The following is a 24393-nucleotide window of genomic DNA, read 5'->3' as shown; positions in this document are numbered from 1 at the left end:
GTGTGTGTTTTGAATCTTTAAGTGTCACGTTGATATCAAGACTGACTAAATAACCACAAACTCCTCACTCTCTGATTTTTTATTGTTCACTGAGGTCACACAGAGCTCTCACTGCTTCATGTGCGGACCTCAAACACCAAGGTCAACACACAGCTGAGAGCTTGAGTGAAAGTTTACAGCGTCTCTCTTCATGTTCTGTGTTTTGTTAAACTAATCTATTTATTCTTATGCATTCATTCATTTATGCGTCTGTAAGTGTATGTAAGCATGTGTCGCTCATTTGAATATTTATGTGTGTGTGTGAGTGTGTATCGTCAGTGTGTGTCGCCGCATATACATACATAAATCTTTTTGTATATGGCTCTATTTTAGCGTATGCACTTTTTATTACTGTGTGTGTATGTGTGAGTGTGTGTGTGTTTCTAGTTGTCAGTCACACGGCAGGGCTAGGCTAATCAGCGCAGCTAGCTGTTCTCTGTGTGATGTAGGCTGATTAATATCCTGTTAGCGTCCCGTTGCTTTTAAGGCTAACTGCTGTTTCCTCCATACATCCATCGCTTCAAAACAGCCCTGCTTTCATCTGGCCTCATTAAGACGATGTATTACTATACTTAGAAACACACACACACGCACACACACACACACACACACACACACACACACAGACAGGGAACATTTTTTTGAAGCTTAATGCTGATTGGCGGATGCTTTTGAGAGCTAAAGTTGGTGAAGAAAAGTAAAGAGACACCATTCACCTAAAGAAACCCACACACACTTCACCTTCCAACAGTTTCTGGAACTTTCTTCCTGCACTTGTGTGTTTATTACCTCCACCAAGGAGGTTATGTTTTTAAGAGAGTTTGTCTGTTTGTTTGTGAACACCATAACTCAAAAACCAATAAGATCTTGATGAAATTTTCTGGAAATAGTCAAAATGGGATAAGAAAGAAGTTATTTAATTTTGGAGGTGATCTGGATCACCGTCTGGATACAGGATTGTTTTAAAGAGTTCTGTATAATTGTGAGATAGGGCCGTTTTCACCATATGTGTATATAACTCCACCATAAATGGTCGGATCGCTTTGCAAAACAATTCAAGACAAGGTCACCATCATTTCTGACTGATGTCAAAGTACGATCCAGATCCTGGCAATATTCTGGATACTAAGATCAGGAATACGAAATATGTACTGGGTCATCATAATTTTCAACACTGTCAGGTAACATATTATAGTACAAACCTGCAACTAACACCAAATTGTAGCAGACAGTCTGCTGAAAGGAAGTATAACATTAAAGTAGGACTAAAGTGTTGTCTGAGTGCTTTTCTAGTTTGTATTTAATAACAGGAATTTCAGGATAAACTTAACAGACTTTATGTAGAGATACTTTCAGTTCATCCAGAGGTGACTTGTTATTTTGATCTCTAAAATGCTTGAGCGTGATATCCTTTTAAACATGGTGCAGTTACCACTGGCTCTCAGTAGACTGTGTGGGGCTGTTAGTATTAGTGCTAGTAGTAAATTAGCTTGTTCTCCTACCTTGAAGCTCTGAAGCTGCTCCGCCGCGTCTTTGTCCTGTCTGAGGCAGGAGTTGAAGATGAGCAGCTCGGTGTCTCGCAGCCAGGCCTTCAGCTCTTTGATGCGAGCCTCCAGCTGCTCCAGGAGCGAGTTGGTGAACGGGGAAAGCGCCAAGCGAGGGTTTTCCACAGCTGTTCCTTGACTGGTGACTTGTAAAGAGTTCCCGTTGGCCGACCGGTTCTGCTGGGACGAAGCTGGTGCTGAGTGCTCTGAGAGGATTTTCTGAAGGGGGGCAGAAGAATTAGGAGAAAGTGTAACTCAAACCCTAGGACATGTAACGTATCATAAAAAATACTAACGCTACTTCACACTTTGTGCACTGGAGAATAAAAATTTATCCACATCACTCATTTTAAATCTCATTCTGTTACATGAAGATTTATTTCCAAAGTGTTCCTCATGTTGTTGTTGTCACTTTGAATTAGCTTGATGTTGCTAATGCTCCTGCTGTTGTTGTGAAGTCTGTCATTGTTGTGTCAAAGAGGCTGCTGTTGTTGATGAACAAAGCTCGGGGGAATCTAACCGGTGTTTTTCCAGGTGCAAACAGATCAGCGGCTAATTCAGAGCCTGGAGCAGCTTCACCTACAGAGCCGATATTCACACCCACAGCAAAACATCATTTAGACACAATACAGACTGAAAGAGTGTTTGGTGAAGAGCAATCACTGTTTCAAATGGGAACAACTTCGAATAACAAGAGCCAGGAGAGTGTGTTTGTGCGTGTGTGTGCGTGTGTGTGTGCGTAATAAGCTCTGCAGAGTAATTTTCCAACCCCTGTTGATCACACAGTACGACACAGCAAGCCGCTGAGAGACTATTCCCCACTTGGGTTTAGACAAGTGTGTGTTTGTGTGTCTGTGTCTTTTTTTTAAGAAAAGTGCTCATCAATAACAAACAAACTTTTGATGTTTGTGCAGTTCATGGTGAGCTCAGGGCACAGCTCCGAGGCAACGCTTCAAACCTTATCAAAAATGGACAAAGCCACCTTTATGCCACTCATGTCTAGATTTCATGAATCGCCTCTTTGGTTCTTGTTTTTAAATGACTACATTTGGGAAAAAGACTGGAGGAGAAAAAGGGCAAGGAGTAAGTTATCAAAGGTGTCCCTTCAGCTAATTTCTTAGCTGGCTAAAAAGCAAGTTCACATCATATTTAAGATACAGATAATCTCCGCCAGATCCCTTTCTGGTTCATCTCCACTCCATCACTCGACAGAAAGTGGAGTTGACAGCAGGTTTCACTACAGTCAATGTGATAACTCCCTCTGGCTTGAGACTTATTTTACTGCTGGATCCCAAAGCAGGATGAAGCAACCAGCACCAAGAATAAAGACCTGTAGTCAGGTCCTGATACAACTTTGAAACACACCTTTAAACTTTCCATGTGTTGACACCAGATCATGTTTATCCTTACAACAAAAACAAACCATCATAATGGGCGAAGCCAGGTCTTGAGTCGACAGGTTTTTAGATTTTTTGGGTGTGGTCCTACTGGTCATATGTACCCTTCCCAAGCACAGTTCAACCTAAAGTCCAGTGTGACTAAAAGTGTACTGTGCTCAGGCATGGCACACTCATAGACTATGATAAATGGATGTAGTCTCCTTGAGTAAATTGTCTATTTCTGAAACAGATTTTTGAAGCAGATTGGCTGACGCGGCCATATTGGAAGTGGGGTGAGTTTTCAGTCTGCACATTAACAGCTACATGGTCCCTGTCAGACACATGAGCTGAGGCTATGTCCACACAAATTCGAGTATCTGGGAAACTGCATATATTTTTATACATTCATGCCTGTCATACACACTAAACCACAGTTTTACATCACTAAAAACTCTGTTTTCTGAAAACTCCAGCCAAAGTGAAGATTTTGGAAAACTTTGGTTTCATGGTTTCATGTAGACACAGGTAAAGTTCTCAAACGCCAGAGTTGAATGACAGGGGCTCAATCTGATTGGCTGGCACAGGTGGATTTCGGCTTGGCGTGTATGTGACTTCTGGTGCCAGCCTCAAACGGACAACTGAGAAACAACAAACACTAGCACTTCTGCATCAACTCATATTTTAGACTGGAGGTTGCCACTTGGATACACTTCATGCACAAGCACCGGTTCATATTGGAGTAGAGCCATGTGACTCCAACTCTCCTATCATTGGAGTTGGTGGGTGTTGGATGGTTGATGGATCAGACACGCATCTGGTGGAAGTCCAGCTTTAGTGAGTCTTTTAATGCGCCCCTTAAATGATGCACCCCCTGAGACACAACCTGAGCTCTCTTATTCATGCAAGTAAATTTTATTTAAATAACACTTTTCCCAGACAGGAAGTCACAAAGTGCTTTACAAAGACAGAATGTACCAACTGGCAGATGCTTTTGAAGCTTTGGGATGATTAACTAAAAGCAAGTTTGAAGTTTGTTGAACTGAGTGGGACTTCTGTACCAGCAGGTAAAATACTGAACGGTTCAGAATGTTTTTTCTCTGAGGCTAAATCACTTTTATTTTTGCTCAACCCAAATTTAGGATCTAAAACAGCTTTGTCTTTTCTCCTATATATATATTTTCCTTATAAGAGAAAAGTTCCAGCATCATTCAAAGACTCCCCTCATCACATTGAGAGTTCTGAATTTTTCAAGTTTCACAGAGCTGTTATCCTGCAGGTCTCATTACGACTTTAACAAGCCGCCATAACAAGAGGAACGTAGAGCCGTTTGTGAACGAGCCCTGCGTGGGTCCCTGCTGCTCATTTGCATCTGTATGTATTTGTACAAAAGGTATTGAGTCGTTGGCGCGGCAGCGACCCTCCCTCCTGAGCGGGAACACTACTTGAGCTGAACTCTGGCAGGTAAAAACCAGACCATTAGAGGATGAAGAGGGGCGATTATAGGACCCCCTGACCGCTCAAATGTGCGGTTAGCTGTGTGATCATGAGAAGCGACTGCAACTGTGAGACTGTTGAGAGTTTGACAGAGAGACAGTGTAATGGAGGGATGGATTGGTGCTCTTATCAGGAAGGTAATTTAAGACAAAGAAACAAACATTCCTTCTGATAATGAGATGAATTTTCTCTCCTCCACAGGTGGTGAAAAAGAAACCAAAAACTGAGCTCGAGCTTGTTTATCTCCTACAGAGAGGCACTGCATGGTCTCAACAAGCTCATCAAAGCTTCAGGTGTCTATACATCCAAAGTATTTTTAGAGCTTAAAATCAAACCCTCTGTGTTGTCCCTGTGTAACTACATCGAACTGTTACAGACCTGACGTCAAGAAGTCAGAGGCTTTGGATGGCAACAAGAGAACCATTGTATTTGGAAAGCAAGATGGAGAACCATCCAGTCCAGCTCCAGACATACCTGACCCACCAGAGCTGTGGAAGGATATCCTCGGTGATCTAGGGAAAGGTCACCCCAGGGTGGCCTTGATCTTTAGAATGCTCCACCCTGACATGTAAACATTCCTCCAGAGGAGACCCCTGTCCGTCTCACGATGATCCAAGCCCAGCTCATGTTACCTTACTGTGGGTCCAAACAATGTGGACCCCTGGCCCTTCAGACACCTCAGGCTAAGGGCATCTCAGTCTGGAGACTTTGACACCCCAGTCATCTAGACCTCGCCTTCTGCTCCATGTGGGCATCCAGGGCACCTGCCCATAACACAGGGCTCATGTCGCCCATTGATGGGGAACCAGAGCCAATCTAGCGGTACCATTCCGTACCCTTGTGTGCCCAGGGTCAAGCAACTTTCCTTGGCTTGGGGCTCAGACATTCCTTGGGCGGTTGGAGGGGGGAATGGTCTGAAGCCTCTAACTTCCAGTCATCCACCCAAAAAGCCACAAGTTTTGAGGGGGAACTAAGTTCCAGGGTGAACCAGAAAAGTACCACCAGAGGTGGATGCTCTTCCAAGCTCAGGCCCTTTGTGGGTTACGCTATGCATCAGGGAACCGAGTCAAAGAACCACAGTGGCCCAGTGGGGCATGCAGGCAGGCCCAGAACAGAGTCACCCGACCAGGGGAATCCCTTCTCCAGGCAAGCCCTCATGCCCCCCGAGACAAACATATGTTGCTGACAGATTTAATGGTTTGCATTCAGGAAACAAAATGGAAAACCACCCAGTATAGCTCCAGATATACCTGACCCACTAGGGCTGTGGAAGGACTTGGTGACCCTCGGGAAGGTCACCCAGAACGAGAATTGGGAAATGTCCTCTGGGGCAGAAACCTTTGGCTTGATTGAGTCAATCAGAAAACATGTCACATCCTGCTGCAGATAGGGGGTGCTGTCACTGTGGTTAAATTTTGCAATATGAATGTTTTGGACCAGCAGGACTGACCAGGGTTGGCTCAGACAAAAAACGACTTCCTGTCATCCTTCAGTCAACAGGAAGTGACTACCGTGTAACCAGTGGAAACTGAGTTATCCAATACAAAAGGGGTGAATGAGGGAGGAGGAAAGCAGGAAAGCAGAAACAAAAAGAGGAGCCTGAAAAACTAAGAGACGATTTGGGAGAAGAAACGAAGGGATAGTGAAAGCAAATGAATGAAAAATCCAGTGGGAGAGGGTGAAAATGAGAAAGAAAATGAGCAAATAGGGAAGATAAGGAGAGAAGCAGAGCAAATGAAACAAAAGGAGAGATGGTGTGTTGTTTTTTGGGACTCAATTAACCAGAATTTGTTTTCCCCCCCTCCACCTCCTTGTCCTCCTCTTCTTTTCTTCTCAGTAGTGAACTGGCACTGCCTCCTGTGTTTTGGAGCATTGTTGGAAGAAGGACGAAAAGATCATTTCTAAGCTAATTTAGCTGACAGGTGAGATGGATAAAGTATTAATAGGTATTTATTTTTAACTTCTGTAACCCTGAGTGTTCACAAAGCAGTGTGCGTGTGCGTGTGTATACCCAGTGGAGGATAGCATCTCTCCAATCGCATGCTTTGACCTTGAGTAACCCTGAATAACGACAAACTGCTGCCAAAATCCACAACAGAAGAGATCAAAGCTAATTTACAACCTCTTTATTTTCTGTGTTGTTCATTGCTGTATGCGTGTGTGTGTAAGCGTGTGTGTGTGTCATAAATTCTTCATAAGGCCAGGACAGTTCAGAGGCGAGGCACAGGACATCAATTCCAGTTAATTCCCAATTTGTGTCAGAGCAGCAGATGCCGACGCCAGCACTGATAGGCCCGTTAATATGCTACTCTGACGCCATGTTGGAGGGGGGTGGAGGGGTGAGACAAACAGAAGAGAGACTTTTGATTTATAGAGAGCATTTTGTTGGGAGCAAAAGCAGCTTTAATATTTAGACATGTGAAAGATAAATCAGAAGAGAAGAAGAGAAAGGGCAGAGAAAAATAGCGGAGTAAAAAGAGAAAATGGATTAGATGTGGGAGGATAAATACAGGAGGAGGGAAAATATTGATAGAGTATGATGCATTAATTTTACACAAGTACAACAAGCTTCATACACCAAATTTGAAACTGATGCCTGGGTAAAATAATGTCAGTTCTGCAAGTTTTGTGGCAGAGCAAGCAGCTGTTATGAAGCCTGTGCAGAAATGTTAAAAACTGCAGTACCTCTAGTGTCCACTTAAGGCTGGCTGCAAAACACCAGACACCACATACACACCAGTTTGTAAAAGAGCTATTTTTTTGTATGGCTCATTATTTTTGAAGTTGTGCCCCTATTAGGGCATGACTGGCAGATAGTCTCTGTGAAGTCACCCTTCTCTTTCAGGTACAGAGTTTTAAAGCCAATCGTTGACAGAGGACATGTTGGAAATACAGAATTCAACCTATCTTTGTAAGGATGAGGTAAAGAAGTTGTCTTTAAAGACAGTCAAGACAGCAATGGGCAAAACTTATGGGTATAATAATTTCAAAAATAACCAGTTGTGAAAAACATTCAGACCTTGAATGTTTTTCATACAAGACTATTAACATGCTGATCTTGGCTTTTAAGATCTGCTTTTGGAGTGAGTGTGTATCTGGCGCATCTACAGCAAGCCTCAAGTGGACACTTAAAGAACTGCAGTTTCAAGCACTTCAACATGAGCTCCATGTAATTTTACCAAGGGTTTTTGCCGCTTTCCTCTATTATGATGCCAATGTGTGTGTGAGGCCTTATTGCTATCATTGTGCAGCGAGAGTCAGTGCAGCAGAGGCTACAAGAGAATCTGAGAGGACCCGGGTGACAAAACAAATTATTTTTTTCTTTTGAGAGTCTAATCTCTTCTTGGCTCTCCCTTTTATAACCACTGAAAAAATATACAAGAATGGCAGCTGTCAATCATAGTTAAACATGGTGTACGGTCTTTTTTTTAACCTCCTATAACTAATGAAAACAACATTTTTCAGAAAAAAAGGGGACTTGAATACAAGGCAGCCAAATAGTATTTTCAAACCAGCACAACAAACGGATGTGAGAAACATTTTTTTTTTAAAGTTTGACCACAGCCCATCTGGAATGACTGGGGAGATTGAATTTTTTGACCAATACTGCAGCCAGCCACCAGGGGGAGCAGTTTTTGTGGTGACTGTTTTCTGTTTTCCGTTGGGCAACATTTTCTCCTGGGTGCTGTATTTTTTCTTATGATTATCTTTATTAAGAAGAATTGGGTCCTTCACAACAAAAATGGCACATCTGCATTTTGTCTCTTTATCAAGACCTTGACCATTTGGGTCACCTCTCAGATCACTAGCATCAGATATCGAAGTATAAATAAATTATTTCATGAATTAATAAAGAGACTTAATTACAACTTTTAATTTCTATGAGAACCAAGATGAAATGGCAGTACCTGTATGTTTCTTTTTAATTAACAATTTAGACGAAAGTTAAATAATACTATGCACAATTCTTTCTTCTTTCATATTTAATTGCACACAAATATTTCTAGGTCGCAACACAGACTTTGAAGGATTAATGCTGTTGTTGATGTTTTGCTTTGTTTTATTTGAGTTAACTTTTGCTTCCTGTTTGCTGTTTTGCATACGGAATTCTGAGCAGAGAGTGAAAATGCAAGATGGCTGTTTTTCAGATATACATCTGCAATGAATTGACATCCTGCCCGCTAATGGTATGAAAACAAACAGGATGACGTAATCATCTTCTTTTATCTGTAACGCTGCTTGCTTTTCTTCTTCTTCTTATAAATTGCCTCGCTGAGCATGGTGAGAATGATCTTGTCACACATTTTGGTGTAGTCTAAACAGTAGTAAGATGAGTAAAACATCTTTATTAAATGCCGTAAGTTGTTACTGTATAAAACGACATAATAGTCAGGAGCATATTTTTGGCTGTGTAGTCTGAGGGAAAGACATAAAAAAAAAAAAAAAAAAAAACAGAGTTCGAGAGAGATTAGAAGCGTCACTGGTATCTCTTTCTTCTACATCCATACATCTCCACTCCCTCATGACACACACACTAACTTTGATTTGTGTGTGAGAGATACAGCATTGTGAGTCCAAATGTGTCTTTGTCAGTAATAGAAGTTTAATCACAGTCTGGTTACTGTGGCGGAAACACACACGGAGACGTGAAGACAGAGACAGAGGGACTCATCTGTTGTTTAATTTCTAAAATGGAATCTGTTCGAGCGACGATACATATGTTAATGCACACGCATACACACTTCCAATAACTTTGACACTGTGTGTGTGTGTGTGCGCCACACACAGATGGCGTTTGCTCCTCTGCCGCTCTCTGCTTGTGCGAATGAGATCATCGCGTCAGCGCGCCAAACGCTCGACAGGAGACGGTTTGTTTTCTTCTGAGGAACAAAGTCATATCGTCACTTTTCAGCCTCTTGACGAGCCGCTGCCAGATGTCAGCGCCACCGCAGAACTGGAATTAAACAGCACGCACGGGTAAAGGCAATCAGGTGCTGATGTGCCCATCAGCAAGACATGATACACCTTCTACAGCCTGACATCAAGAAGGAAAGACAGATGAAGAAATGTGTGGACAGACGGATATGCATAATTTTCTGATGGATTATCAGTGGAACAGACAAGTATTGTCACGTTTTGGCCTTTCGTTTACATGGGAACCGCATTTTAGCTGACCTAAAATGCAAACTTTTGAACATGGCCTTCAGAATGGATTTTCACTAAAACGCTGCCTCCACCGTTGCCATGTAAACGGTAAGCTGGCGTCTTCAGTGAAAATGCTGACGTCATGCTCCACTTCACGCAAGGGCATACAACAGGACAACAGTACCGTTTTCATGATTATCGTGGACTACCGTGCTTGTGTTGCTTAATCTGCTGAATTTGCTGACTTTCTTTATACAAAATGTGCATCTGTTGCTCCACTTCTGAACTAAGAATTCACCAATACACCAGATGATCGGCTCAACTTTACTTCAGTGGAGATCTACCAAAAGCCACTTCTGGAGAAGACAGTTATAGCGCCAACTACAGGCCTGGAATGCTTACTGGAACATTTCGGTGTAAAGTGAGCTTTTTCTCACTGCTTTTTAGCGTTTTCAGATGAAACACTGTCACGTAAATAGGGCCTCTGTCTAGGATCTTAAGTCGAAATTTCATTTAAAATCGTAAAGTTCAATTGGCCAGAATGGTTGGAGCCCCCCCTGCTGGTTGGCTGAAGTGCATGTAGCTTAGCCTGCCTTCTATTTCACAGTTTCTGTTTCTGACAACAGTTGATTCAGGCTTCTGATTTTTTTTTCTTTTTTTTTTAAACTTCTAACCTCAAAAGTCAGAATTCAAAAATTGATGTCAGGAATTGACTAAAATATCAGATTTTGATGAAAAAAAAAAATCCCATATTTTATCTGTACAAATCAGAAGTACAGGTCAGAATTCTGACATTTATTTTAGATTACTGGTTTTATTTCCCTATGCTATGTGGAAAAAGCTCAATAATCTGCATTTTATAACAGAATTCTAAGGACAAAAGTCACAATTTTAACCTTAACTCAGGATTTTGACTTTGTTTGTTGAAATGTAAGAAATTACCTTAACTTAGAATTCTGATTAAAAAAGGTAAACATTTGACTTCAATCTCAGGATTCTAAATTAATTTCTCTAAAACTGGTCATCAAACTTTTTTTTTTTTACTTTGATCTCAGGATTTGTCTTTTTCTTTTGAAATCGGAGAAAAAAATGTTTCTTTTTCAGAATGAACTGATTTTTTTTTTTTTTTTACTTTTTCTGATATTAAATGAAAATGTGAACTCTTTTAGTTTGGTTTTGAAAACTGTCAGAATGGTTACTTCATATATCATCACCACTGCTGTATGTACCACTCTTGTAATTTTCATAATTTTCATACTTTTTACCTTTTAAAAAGGCTTTATCAGCAGCAGCAGCTGCAGTTAAACCCTTGGTCTGGGTCTGACTCCTACCCCCTGCCAGAGGATTCACTCACAAAGAATGACCATGAAGAACAACCTACTGTTATTTTTGATGGTCTTATTTGCATTTTAGGTCAGGAAGAAGCATAAATATTGTTTTCAGTTTGTTTTATAAGCAGAAATAAACTCTCACAGGAGCTTTAACGCCAGGTTAAGAATGCTTGTGGCAAACAAGTACTTCGGATAGAAGAGTATTCATGGTTTGCGAAGTGAGATGATTGGCAGCTTTGCTTATTCTTGCAACATCAGGAGTCGCCCCCTGCTGGCCAGTGGCTGCAATTAAAGTCTAAAGGCAGCCAAAGATTTGACTTCAATATGATGATGACATTTTGAAGGGGATAAATAAAAGTACAAGCTCTTAATAGATGAAATCAAAAGTCTTCTCACAGAAATCCAGACAAAAACAAAATAAAGTTACAGAATATCAGCCGGTCTATCCTTCAGTCTGTCTGGATCTATCACACTGTTAAAGGCCACGGTGGCAGCAGAGTTAATTGAGACGACACTAATTATCATCTTCATGTTCTAGATTAGATCAGCGCTGATTAGCCTAAAATTAGACACACACAAAAACACACACACACACACACTCCTGTCTCTGCAGAAATATCTCTGATCCTCCAGATACCATCTCTGTGTTTGACATTTCAAAAACTTCTTTCTGTGTACTTGTTTGGGTGTGTGTGTAAGTTACCTCCAGTTGTTTCCATGTGTGCGTCAGGTTGTGAATCTTGCGGTGGAAGTCGCTCGGCAACTCAGTCCCGCTCCTCTTCAGAGACTCGGCTCGTCCCAGCAGGCTGGTCTTCCTGCCCTCCATCATCATCAGCTCGGTGTGGCTGCTCTGGAGACGGAAAGACGTCAGAAAGTTTAGAATGGAAACCTATCGGCTTCAGAGCCATGTCAGACCGGAGACGTACCGGATGTGGATCTGGTGGACTTTTGCAGTTAAAGTGTGTTAAGATTGATGACATGACCAAGAATCTACACTCTCCAAACTAGACACCCTGCAGAATATCTTGTGTTCAAAAGTGACTTTAAAGTAAACAAACATACAAACAAATTTCAAAGTAAAAGTCCGTCTGATGACCACAAAAGTAAAAATCCCAGATAGTACAGCTTCAGGCCTGGAAAGGATCTCTTGCTGTGAGGTCCTTTGTTTTCTAAAACTGTGCTACAATCTCTGAAAGAGGAAGTATTCTTTTTTTTACAGCAGACATGGTGGAGTTAAGCTTTGTTGTAATGTTTTGGTAAATACTTCTCCACGTCTCCACAGGAATCCAGTTTTACTGCTATGAATCCACTAACTCCAGCGTCTGTCCTCCACAAAGAACCAACTTCTCAATCCTTCAGTTGGTGAAGATTTAAGAGTCAAAAGAGACTCTTTTCAGCATTTTAAAAAACGTTTTTTTTTCATCCTTGTTGTTTGCAGCTTATCTCATGATGAAGCGTTTGAGGTGTGGGAGTTTTCAGCACATTCCTCTCGCTGCTTTGACCACTTTAAAGGTAAAACTGTCGCACCTCTGCCGCTCTGCAGAAGAACGGGAATCAAACACAGCAGCAGCAGCACTTGACAGCACACTGCAGAGTCCCTTTTTTTGGAAAGATTTTGAAGAAATGTTACGTTTTGTAGCACCAAGTGTTGCTGAATATTTTCTTCCCTTTTACTTTCAGATGCTGTTTGAGTGCTGAGACTAGTGGAGCTGCAAAATGGTACTTTTTTAGATAGTTTATTCACATTACTGTACATATTAGAAAAATGCATTCTCACAGACCTGTGTATGGACAAACTAGCTTTGCCTGTTGAATAGTTCCCCTCTGTCACTTTATTTCTTTTTAATTCAGCCCTTCTTCTCAGAGCTTCATGAAAACTCTGCATACAGATAAGTGGTAAAATGTTAATATTCATGGCTCATGAATGTTGAAAAAAGGCTTCATAACAATCCCAATTTTTCTCCCACAAAGGGCCTTTTGCACTGCTCTTCATCTATATGTTTGAAATTTGGTCGGCATGTGTATCATATTAAGACTTCCAACTAAATCTCTAAAGGACATTTCCAGAAGCCACCTGAAAGTTCGTCACTTTGAAAAAAAAGAGTTAGATTTTTAGCCATAACCAAGACCTCGTAAAACCTCTGAACAGCTTCTGTTTCTGATTGATCCTAAAAAAAATTCCACACCTATAGATCCTTTCCCTGTTTGTAAACAGTGTGGCAGCACTGACATTTTGACACTTGAAATTACAACAGTTTGTCAAACCACACAAGAAGGTTAACCCATTGATGCCTGTTGTCACAAGTTTGCAACACACTGATCAGGTCTTGATGCAGCTAAGATGACCTTTGTTTCCCACAAATGACTATTGATTTATATTCTACACATACAGAGGATCATATCAAATTCTGTCACAGCATATTGAGTTGAACTTATTATATCTAAATATATAATTAGGGATGAGTACCATATTAGGTACTTTTATAGGTACCAATAATTCTGTCAAAAGTACCGAGTACCGATTCACGTAAAATCATAAGGTACCATGTTTAGGTACCTAAATGCATCCTTGTGACTGTAGGGGAGTGGAAGAGTTGGTGATTTTCCATGCTGGACATGAACACAGCATTGTAAGGTTATAAATTGAAGAATAAATATGTTAAATTTAAAAAATATCTATTTTTTGTATTTAACAAATTGATGTCTTTTACAACATAAATACAAAAAGTACCAAAAATTGGGACCGTTGAGTACCAATTGCCAGGTATCAGGCATCAATACTGTATCATTTCAAATGTGAAACGTACCCATCCCTACATATAATACTTCTTACATATAACTTTTGTCATAATAAAGGAGCAGGAACAGTACGTCCTGACAGGGAACTGCACTTAATATATCAGATTAATAGTGTTTTGTTTTGAATAGAAGACAATGTTTTTTCTTGTGACTTCCCCTTTGAAAAACTGGGTTTGTTTCATTTTAGAGGACTAGAATTTGTACCGCCTTCTCTATCCACTCTGTCTTACTCACTCTTCCTTGTCACTTCTCAAAACCTCCTTAAAGTGACAGGCTACATACAAAATGTCAGACAGGAGCTGGGCACCACAGCGGCGTGGCTCAAAAGCTGTACAACTGAAACAGCTAATCAGGAAAAGCTAAGATGCTAAATATAAAATTATTGCCAAAGCTACTGAGGTATCTAACAATGTTAAAGTAAAAAGTGTTCTGACTTGTTTTAGATTGTTTTTATAAATTATTTAGTAGAATTATCAAATACTAAAATACCGAAACTTGGATGCCAAACTGTAAGGAAAAATAAGTCCAACTTCTCTTTTGTTCCTCACTCTATGTCTCTGTTGAATAAAGAGCAGAGTGAGGTGGGACAGCTTCACACACAGCTCAACACGAACACACACGCAGACACACACAGACCCTTACACCAACGCTGGACATTCTTCCGTGCTGAATTTGTATGGCACTATAGTTGGACGGTTGCACTTTCTTAACTTTTTATGATATTTTTATTCATTTTTCTGATGTGATGCTCTCATTTTGAATGTAATTGACACTGTAAATTTTTGGATGAGCTGGATGTTGCAAAATACATTTCTGAGCAATCGGACAATAAAGTATTATCTTTTCTTGTCCTATCTTATCTATTTTCCAAAAATCGGTTTTGGAAAAAGGGGGTGGTCTTATATCCAGAATCATCTTATACTCAAATCATTACGGTAATAAGGATTTCGTATTTCAGGATTGATATTAAGCATACTTAAAAGTTTGACAATGTACCGTAGATTCACTTTGAGCATGAAATCTGTTTCCCTTACCTGTAATTCTATCTATCTTTCCATCTATCTATCTATCTATCTATCTATCTATCTATCTATCTATCTATCTATCTATCTATCTATCTATCTAATTTGAACTTCATGTTTTATTCACTCTCCATATTGAGTCACAAGTGTCATATTTTTCTTTCCTTACAGCTAATGTCACTTATTTGAGGTCAAACCTAGTTAGCTGAGGTTGAAACAGAAATCACATTTAACAGCTGGCAGCTACAGACCTTGGTGGTGTTTCAATGTGATCCTGTTCACTGATGACGTGGTGACTGTCAGCCATTAACGACTGACACATTGGGCTGAAGGTCACTAGTTATCCTGGTGCGCTTAACTCTGCCAACTAGTGGTTGGAAGAGGTAGGAATCTTGTATCCTCTACCTAATGCTCCAAATCTTTCCCAGATGTCATTACTGTGACTGTCCCCTTACTTCTTCTTCCATTTTTCTGATACATGTCGACAAACTTCCTCCTGTATTTACGGTAACACCCCTTCATCACCTCCTCTTGTGTTTGCTTAATTCAGCCATCTTTTCCTCCACAGCTCTCCATCTATCTCCTCCTCTGATGCTGTTAGCGTAACTCTTCTTCAATGCCTTCATCTTTTTTTTTTTTTTTTGCTTAATTTCCCTCCTCCTCCTCCTCCTCTCTTTTCTTTCTCCTCTTTTCATTTTCTGCATCGATAGCTACTTGATTCTACTTTTCCCTTGTCGTTTATCATTACCACCCGGCCCCATTTGAATATTTAAATGTCTCTTCTCTGACTCTGCGTGTGAGAGGATGTATGCATATGTGTGTGTGTGTGTGAAAATGTGTGTGTTTTTTTTGCTGTGCTGTCATCAGAGAGGCGGCGGCCATTTTTCAACGTCGCTGATTCTGATGGAGATGCTATCGCTCCGCGCTTCACAGCCATCCATCCCCTTCACTTAGCTAATAGCCACGCCGCGAGAACGAGGGATCGACAGCAAAAAAAAGAGACGAGTTGAAGGTAAATATGTCGGCGTCCCACTCGTCTAACAGTCAGGAAATTATACGATTTATTCGCTGATGGCAAATATTGATTTAAAAAGGGGAAAGGGAGCTGCTGGGGAGGAGGAGGAGAAGTGGAGGAAGGTTGTTTTGTTATTGTTGTTGTTTGTTTGAAGGATGCCACTGATCCAAAGTCAAAGAAAAGAGGCAGAGGGGGGAGAAAAGAAGATAGACACGCCGATTAAAATGCATGAGATCCGAACTTTGAGATAAGTGCTGAGAGAGGGATCTTGGAGAAATGGGACGGAGAAGGAGGAGGAAGAGGGGGGAGGATGAGTGTGAGGGTGTGAGGAGGAAAAGGGGGGGTAGGATGCATGGATGGCTAGTTGTGATGTATTCATGCCTCTAGTCAATCTCCATGCAAGGATGGACTGAGATACACAGGCCTGAGGATGGAGGGAGGTGGATTGAGAGAAAAAGGGAAAGAAAGTTTGTGTAAGAAAGAGAAAAAGAGAGAAATACAGTAAACAAGAGGAGGAGGAAAGAGGATGGAAACAGGAGCATGAAAATACTGTAGACCTGACAGGAAGAAAAGTATCGAAAAATAGACAAAGAATCATCAGCCCGAGTGGAAATGCAAAAATCTGCAGTTCCCCAAGCGTCCACTAGAGGCTGCCTCCTAAAGTGAGCAACCTTCCATAGAGCCTCATGTTTTAAGTCCAACCTTCTCCAGTCTAGGTTTGTTTCTCTTGACACATTCTTTCAGCTCCTTGATCTTAAAAAAAAAAAAAAAAGTTGTTGACATGTTTGTGGCAAAAGTTTTGCAAGTTCACCTCTATCTCGATAGTTTCCTGAAGAATCTGATCATCTATAAACTCTTCCTGCTGTTTCAGCTATTAAACGTTTCTGTTGATCAGCTCAGCCCCTGAACATTAAAATGAGACTAATTTAAACTAATTAGTTGCTCCTTCAGGCCCATATGTTCCACATTCAGTCACACAAACTTGGAATTTGTTCTTCAGGAGTTTGAAATATAGCTGAGAAAACTGTGCTGTAGAGAACACACACATCGCTACATCACCTGAAACAGGCCTTACCCAGAACAAAACTTATTATCTGTGAAAACGACTGTGGATGAACTCTCTTGCTGTTTCCAGCTACCTGAGGCAGACCAGTGTCCAGTTGAACAACGTGTTAGCTGAGAGTCTCAGCTTCACTGTAACTATCATGTTACACAATCAGTCGACTTCTGGCTTAATAAAATAGTATAAACAAGAGTAAGGGTTGCGCTGTGGACATAACATATATGACTGAAACTCTCTGGATCTTGGAGAAATTGGTCAAAATATTGCACAAAGAAACATGGGAAGAAGTTTTTGGAAGAAGTTTTAGTTAATCATTGTTCATGCATTGTCAAGAAATCATAAGAAACCAGAGAATTTTCACTTTGCATCGTCAGTTTTGCATTTATTGTGTAACCAACCAAAGATTTTGATCTGTTAGTATATTACAGCTTTAAAAAAACATCAAATTGTTCTTTATCAAATCAAACTTCGAGACCCAAATTTTGAATATGTTGTTTTAATGGATTGGAAATAAATGATAAGCAGAAGTTTTTTTGTCTTTTTTTTCATGACATTTTCTAGAAAAAAAATCATCTGCCAACATAAAAAGTGGTGGAAAAAAGTTTTCAGACACCCTCAAAGTTTAACACTGTCTCAAATATCATGAAACATTTGTGGAAGTCTTTTTTTCTGTGTCAGAAAGTGTGACTGCTTCAGACAGACATCAACAAAAACTAACAAAACTTAACTCTTGACTGTTTCAATAAATCAGTTCTTAACAATGTTGGTATCAGAGTCAACTAATAGTAGAGAATGTGTTCAAAACTGAAAAAATAACTAAATAAATAAATGAATGAAGAACTTTTAAATGTGCTGACCTCATAAAGACATGAAGCACAGCAACAGCAATTGTGTCTTTGGATTAAAACCACAATCTTGGTTCAAAAATAAACCAAAACTCAAAATTTTGACTTTTTTCTTCGTCTTTTTTTTTTTTTTTTTTTTTAATATTTTAAATTTTTCTGTCTTTCTTAGTATAAGGTTCGTGTTTCAGCAGAAATTACACTTGAAGACCTAAGAGTGATTCTTGATGTTAAGTTTTACAAATGCATAAGGCTACCCAAAACTTTTCACCACTGTATGTTCATTAATAATGAAATTAGTTTCTTGTTTTTGGCTTGCCAAACATTTTCGGTCTCTATTTGAACTTAAATGCATTAAAAATGTACTTTCTGACAATGAAACAAAGCAAAAATGAGTAGTAATGAGTTGTAGTGTGCAAGTGTGTATGAGAAATAATCTAACAAGCCATGTAACATGATGTCTAGGACATTTTTGGTATTACAAATTAAGGTAAAACTTAAAAAAAAAGGTTCTGGCAGTTTATGATAGATGCTACTAAGAGTTGAAAATATCTACAAAAGGGTTTTTTTATTTCATAAAGAAGAAAGGATGAACCAAGGTTGCCTCATATATTTCAGATATGTGTGATTGAAAAATCGACTAAATCACGTCAGCTTTCCAGAAACCCTGAGAATCGAGGGATAAACGCTTGACAAAACAGAAGAGCGGGACGGGAGGGGGGAGGAGAGGAGAGAGGGGGAGAAAATCAACAAGCAATCATAAGTTTAATTTGGTCTCCATATTAATGAGCACGGAGCTGAAATGTCAGCAAAAATGCAGTCATACATGAAAAACATTTAATGCATTTTGAACATTACTTTTCCCCCCGTCTCCTCCCTCCCCCTCACACAGATTCATCTGATCTGCCGAATGAGGGAAGTTTGTCGGAGGCTTCGTAACAGAAAGAGTCTTTCTTCACAACTGAAGTTAAAGGAAGGACACATCTTCATCCTCATCCTCCTCATCTTTGTCTTTCACTCTTTATGTGTCATTTTCTCTTTTTAACAAGATTTTTTTCTACATTTCCACCATCTTTATCTCTTTAAGTCTTTATAGATTTGTTTTCTCTTCACAATTCCTTCCTCTCTTTCTTCTCCTTGTTACTGTTTTTATCAATTCTGCTGAAATATAACAAATATGGCACTCAGATCTGCCAGTTTGATCTGATTTGGCTCTTTTACATAAAAATTTCTGTCTTCCTTCTCAGTCAAATGAGTCTGATATTTCGTAACTGTTCGTCTGGCGTGTCAGTTCATAAAATGCACTTCACTTCAAAAAACCCAGAAAGCATCACTTATTTTGGTCACTCTACTGTCATTTTCTAGTTATATCATTTCGGTAAATGAGGTGTTTTCTTTATATTTTTGTGGTTAACTTTAATGTAATATTCACGATGCAATTTACTCTTTTGTCCATTTCAGGACACCGTACTAAAGTACAGTTGCAGCCTCTTCCTGCGCATTGCTGCAACTGTAATGAAAATGAGAACACAACTGTGCTTTTAAATGTTGCTCTTTTCTTTTAAAAAAACTCCCTTTTGACCAAGTTTAGAAGTCAGCGAGCAAAGCATGCAAGCACAGCTAATCAGACTGATGTCAGTCAGGATCCACATCACAAAAGCCGGCAGAGCTCATTGCACTGTTTTAAATTGTTTCGACTTAAAACTGTTGTGAAATTAAAAAATTAAATTAAGGTTGAATCAAGTGTTTAAAGACAAAAAAAAATGAAAAAAAACAAACAAAAAACAATGGATTAGAAGATGTAGGGGGGAAAAAGTATTTTCAATCAGAGCACAAGATGGACTAGCTAAACGTCTTTGAGCTTTTAAACAGACTGAGTGTTAGTGTGTGAATGTAAAAGGTACACAAAGAGGCTGAAAAAACCTCTGTATGCTCGCTTACATTTGTGTGTTTGTGTGTGTGCGTATGTGTGTGTGAGAGAGAGAGAGAGAGAGAGAGAGTGTGTGTGTGTGTGTGTGTAAGGGTCAGTGTCTCCGGTTGAGATGGATGTTCCACCCGCTATGAAAGAGCAGGAAGTGGCTCTCTGACACCCCATTTATACAGCCAGACACTCCAGCCCTTCAGTGTGTGTGTGTATGAGTGTGTGTGTGTGTGTGTGTGTGTGTGCGCGCCCAGAACACACACACACACATACACACTCTTCTAGTATTTGCAGTAATTAATGGTTTGGTTTCTGCTTGCTTTTGAAGACGTATCAGCCGACTGCATGTTTATAGTTTCATTTTTAGTCTTTTATTTTGAAATTACAGATGTCACATTTCCAAAAAAAACAATTTTCATCCCCTTCAAAAATTACAAAGACACACTTAGAATGGTTTTACTTATTTCTGACTAACATTATCAGTAATTTCTGTTTAGTATAGAAGCTTTTGTGGACTTAAATTCATACCCTGTAGCTGCATCCCAAAATATTATGACTCAGATGAAAGGAAACAAAAACTGAGGCAAAAACAGACAAAAAGCAGAATATGAACACATTACTTTACTGTGGCTTTAATCTGTGAATCGTTTTCTTTCTGTATTGAGTCGTGTTAGTTAAAAATAATGAATGTTAACGTCTTAATTCTGAACAAACTGTAGACTTTGCCGACTGTGTTTCAGAGTTTCTGGAAGTTTCTCTTTCATCAAATTAAAACCCTCTGTTTGGTCTCTCTTCTCTCCAAAACGAGGCGACGGCAACAAAAGAGCCCTGCAACATGTTTTAATTTTCACCATGGAAACCGGATGAATGAGCCAATTGACTGGCCGGTGAGGACGGCTCGCCATTCAGCCTCACAGTGAGTCGTGTGTGAGTGTGTGCTTATGTGTGTGTGAATGTGAGGCTGGGGGGGTTGTTGGTATCAAACTAGGAGAGGTACATTTCTTTCCATCTGTTGGACCAAAATGTTTTGTTTGAACTGGTTACTTTTCAACTTCATTCTTCTTTTCGTTCCAAATCTTTATAAAGACAATGATAAAATAATAATATATGATTGTTTGCAAGAGCAAGGCTAGTGGTTACAAACCAGGATTGACCCGACAGATTTATCAGCTTCTTTCCGAGTCAGTATTTTGAGCTCTGTTGGCTAAACTAGTATTTAGAAGAACAAGTGACAGAGAGGGAAGATTGGCAGAGTGATGCAGGCTGTGGTATGCTGTTTGTGGATGATGCCAAGTGACCTTTGACCCTCTAAGAACCCTGGGAATTTTCTCAAGACAGGGCATTGCAAAACATGTGAAGAGGAATAAAGATGGAGAAAATGTGAATGGGATTATGAAAAAAATAAAAGACAGTTAAGTCGGCTCATGAGGACCGAGAAAACGAAGAAGGAAAAAAGAAAGATGAGGAAGTCAAAGGTAAAGAAGAAAAACTGAAAGAAGAAGAAGTAAAGATTTGAAGGTTACTGTAAGGGTTTAAAGCTACAGTGAGTCAATTTTAGTTTGAGGGGTTTTAGCGCCCCCTGTGGACAAACAGAGATTGCAAAAAATATCTGCTCTCTGTTATTGGAGTCCACCAAGAAACTCCCAACTTTTTGTTTATTTATTTATTTTTTTTTATTTATTTATTTATTTTATTTATTTAATTTATTAATTTATTTTATTTAAATTTAAGGAAGGAAAAAAAAATCGCAATAACATTATTTAGTTCTTGCATTTGAAAAATTCTTGCTCCATATTTTTTTTTTATTAAAAAAACAGGCTTTCAACAAATTTCAAACCCCAAAATTCACTTTTCATTAACATCTTACTCAGCATCCTGACTCATACGGTGATTGTTTGTCACAAAGACTTAATACATTGTTAAAATAAAAGTATGCTTTTATCTAAACATTCAGAAATTTCTCAAAATTTTTCTTAAATTGCAAAATTTCACCTTTTTTTCTCAGAATATTACAACTCTGAGATCAAAGAAAGAATTCAGGGGTCAAAAAAAAAAAAGTTGGGATGTTTTTAACATTTTATCTATATTTAATCACACCTCATAGCTCTCAATGAGGACAGGCTGTTCAGATTATGGTATCTGGTTGAAGTGTGTGATATTATACCATCTGGATTAACTGAAAAAAAAAAAAAATCAACATTTCAGATCTTCTCTGCTTTTTCAGGTTGTAGCTTCAGGTCATGGAATTAATTATTTGATCTTAATTAATGTTAATGCTAATTAATTTATGTGAAGATATGGTGTTAGAGAATATGTTCGTGGGGAGAGTTTATCTGTGTTTCCTTTCTTTAGAGAAGTGTTTGAGGGGAAATGATCAGGAATACAAGGTGAGGATGGAGAGTGAGTTATGTCAATGAGCGTCCTCGTAAGCATAGAAGAACAAACCTGTGTGTGTGATGCTCATCTGACCCCATAGGAAGCTGGATGGATCAGACTATTCAGGCAGCAACAAAGACAGTCATTATACAGAGAGAGGGAAAAGGGGGGCTTTCCTGTATAATACTGTTTATGTGTGAACTTGTTTACCTATCTTAGTGAGGAGGCTGGCTTGAGTGGTCTAAACAAACAGCAAAAAAATTGAGCCAAGTGTTAAAAACGGAAGTTCCTTGAGTGTCCACTAGAGGCTGGCTCTAGAAACACCAGAAACCACATACACACCCATTCAAAAAAGTTGATCTTTAAAGCAAAAATAGACGTGTTTACCACCAGATTAAAGAAAAGGAATAAAATAAATGTCATTATAAGACATAAAATAATTTCTTGTTTTTTGGAAGGGCCTCAAAGATAAAAGCAAACTAGAAACTTGCGTATTTTCTTTACTCATTTCTGCCGATAACTACAAAATGAAAATGTCCAGTTGTCTCGTATAAAATGTAATCTGTTAACATAAAATTAAAAAACCTGAACAGATTATAATCTGAGTTTAGCTTCAGTACAGGAGCTGATTGTCATTGTCAGCAGCCTCATTATTGTTGGTTCCCCTCCTGTCCTCCCCTCTTTCTCCTCCTCTGCACACTTCTCCCCCATCCTCCCACTCCACTACAATGACAGAAATGTAATAGCATGGCTCTCAGTATGTGTGTGTGCGTGTGCATGCATGTGTGTGTGTCCAGCAGACCAACCATGTAGCCTAAACGACAGACAATCTTTATTCTAATGAAGAAGGTGCCAAGGTCAAACGGAGAGCAGGGTGATGAATGGGGCGCACACACACAGACACACACACACACTTATACGTCATGCGGCTTGCACATTAATTGTGTTACTAAGCGCCCAGTCACTTTGCAGCTGTGATATTGTGTGTTGTCATGTTGTCACACACACACACATATTTAAGAGGAAGCTTTCCCCTTGAGATGACATTAAACATTATTCACACAACAAACATTTAAACTAAACGTCACAGAGAATAAAACCTGTTAGCAGGGTAGAGGTGCACAAAGCTGCGTGTGTGTGTGTGTGTGTGTGTGTGTGTCTGATCTAGAATCTTACAATACAAAAAGCAAAGTGCCATAAAAGTCCACTAAACTTCCAGAGAGTTTTTGAACATAATTTGTGGTTGTGATGGTTGCAAAACGTTTCATAACATCCCTTTTTTCCTCCTTAAAAAAAATCAGAGGAAGTTCAATCATCTCATATTCAGGGATGGATTACCAAAAGCCAGAACAGTAGATGGCGCTACTTATCTCTACAGAGAGTGTACTGCTGTTGCTCATAACCACAGCACCAAAAGGAATGAAAGATGTAGAGACACAGTGACCGTCAACAGCTGTTAGTAAGTAGACAGTCACAGCGTGTGATTCCAGAAGACGAAAAGAATGCAAAAGACGTCTTTAATACACATTAATACCAGTAAACCGTCCTATAAACCTCAGGCCACATTAATCTACAGGATATTTAAAGGTATGGTAAACAGTTTACTGCTGATTGTAAAACAGATTTGAATATTTATACCTTTTTATAACCTAAAATAGAAATGGAGACCATCAAAAACAAGAGTGACTACATTGATAAAGTTATTGATAATGTTAGACCCACATGCTAATGATACAGCAAAATTATTCCATAACATATATATTTCTGAAAATGAAAGGTGCCAGAAACATTTTTTGCAAAGGCAGAAAAAAAAACTGACAAACAGAAAGAATATGCAAAAATTATTTTCTCCACAGGGGGTGCCAAAATCCGCACAAAGCTCAAGTTCCTCAGAGGAGCTTCTTATGTTAAAAACAAAAATGTTTTCATCACACTTATTCACAATTTACATTTTTGAAAAATTAACCATGAATTGCTGAACGTATCATATTTGAGACATGAGTTTCAAAAGCAAAAACAAAAACATGATAAAAAGTTTCCTCAAAAAAAAATCTGTTCAAACTATGAATAATAAAATGTATTCTGCCCCCTTGAGGGTAAAAGTTCCATTACATTCAGCTGAGGTTGTTATTTAACCCTTAACATATCGGGTGCTCTCATGAAATCATCAACGCCATTTTTTTTATTTATTTATTTTTTTTAAATTAAAAACGTTGCAAAATTTCAAGAACTAGTAGTACAGATAACACTGTAATTCTTACTCACTTTTTTTAAATAAGTATTTTTTGTATTGAAATCATGCATATTCGCTGAAAAAATTACTGAAAAAGTTGGCAAAACCACCAATTTTATCAAATGTGATACCAAAAATTATATTAAAAAAAATTCATAGCAATAATTTTTGTGGATTTTTGTTAAAGGGT

General features: G+C 39.1%; 1 protein-coding gene across 1 annotated transcript in view; it reads right to left on the bottom strand.

Moving 5' to 3' along the window:
• The window catches only part of akap6 (A kinase (PRKA) anchor protein 6), a 206648-nt gene that overhangs the window by 45893 nt on the left and 136362 nt on the right, over window positions 1–24393 (bottom strand). Inside the window, exons 16-17 of the mRNA XM_074692188.1 lie at window positions 11636–11782; window positions 1542–1802 (exon numbers count right to left, since the gene is read on the bottom strand). Coding sequence (XP_074548289.1) covers window positions 1542–1802; window positions 11636–11782 — 408 coding nt within the window. The remainder of the gene's footprint in view (window positions 1–1541; window positions 1803–11635; window positions 11783–24393) is intronic.

This window comes from Halichoeres trimaculatus, unplaced genomic scaffold (genome assembly GCF_033239565.1).
Source record: "Halichoeres trimaculatus isolate MK-OKI-2021-1 unplaced genomic scaffold, fHalTri1.1 fHalTri1_scaffold_17, whole genome shotgun sequence".
In the NCBI taxonomy this organism is placed as follows: Eukaryota; Metazoa; Chordata; class Actinopteri; order Labriformes; family Labridae; genus Halichoeres; species Halichoeres trimaculatus.
This window is presented reverse-complemented; position numbering and strand designations above follow the sequence as displayed.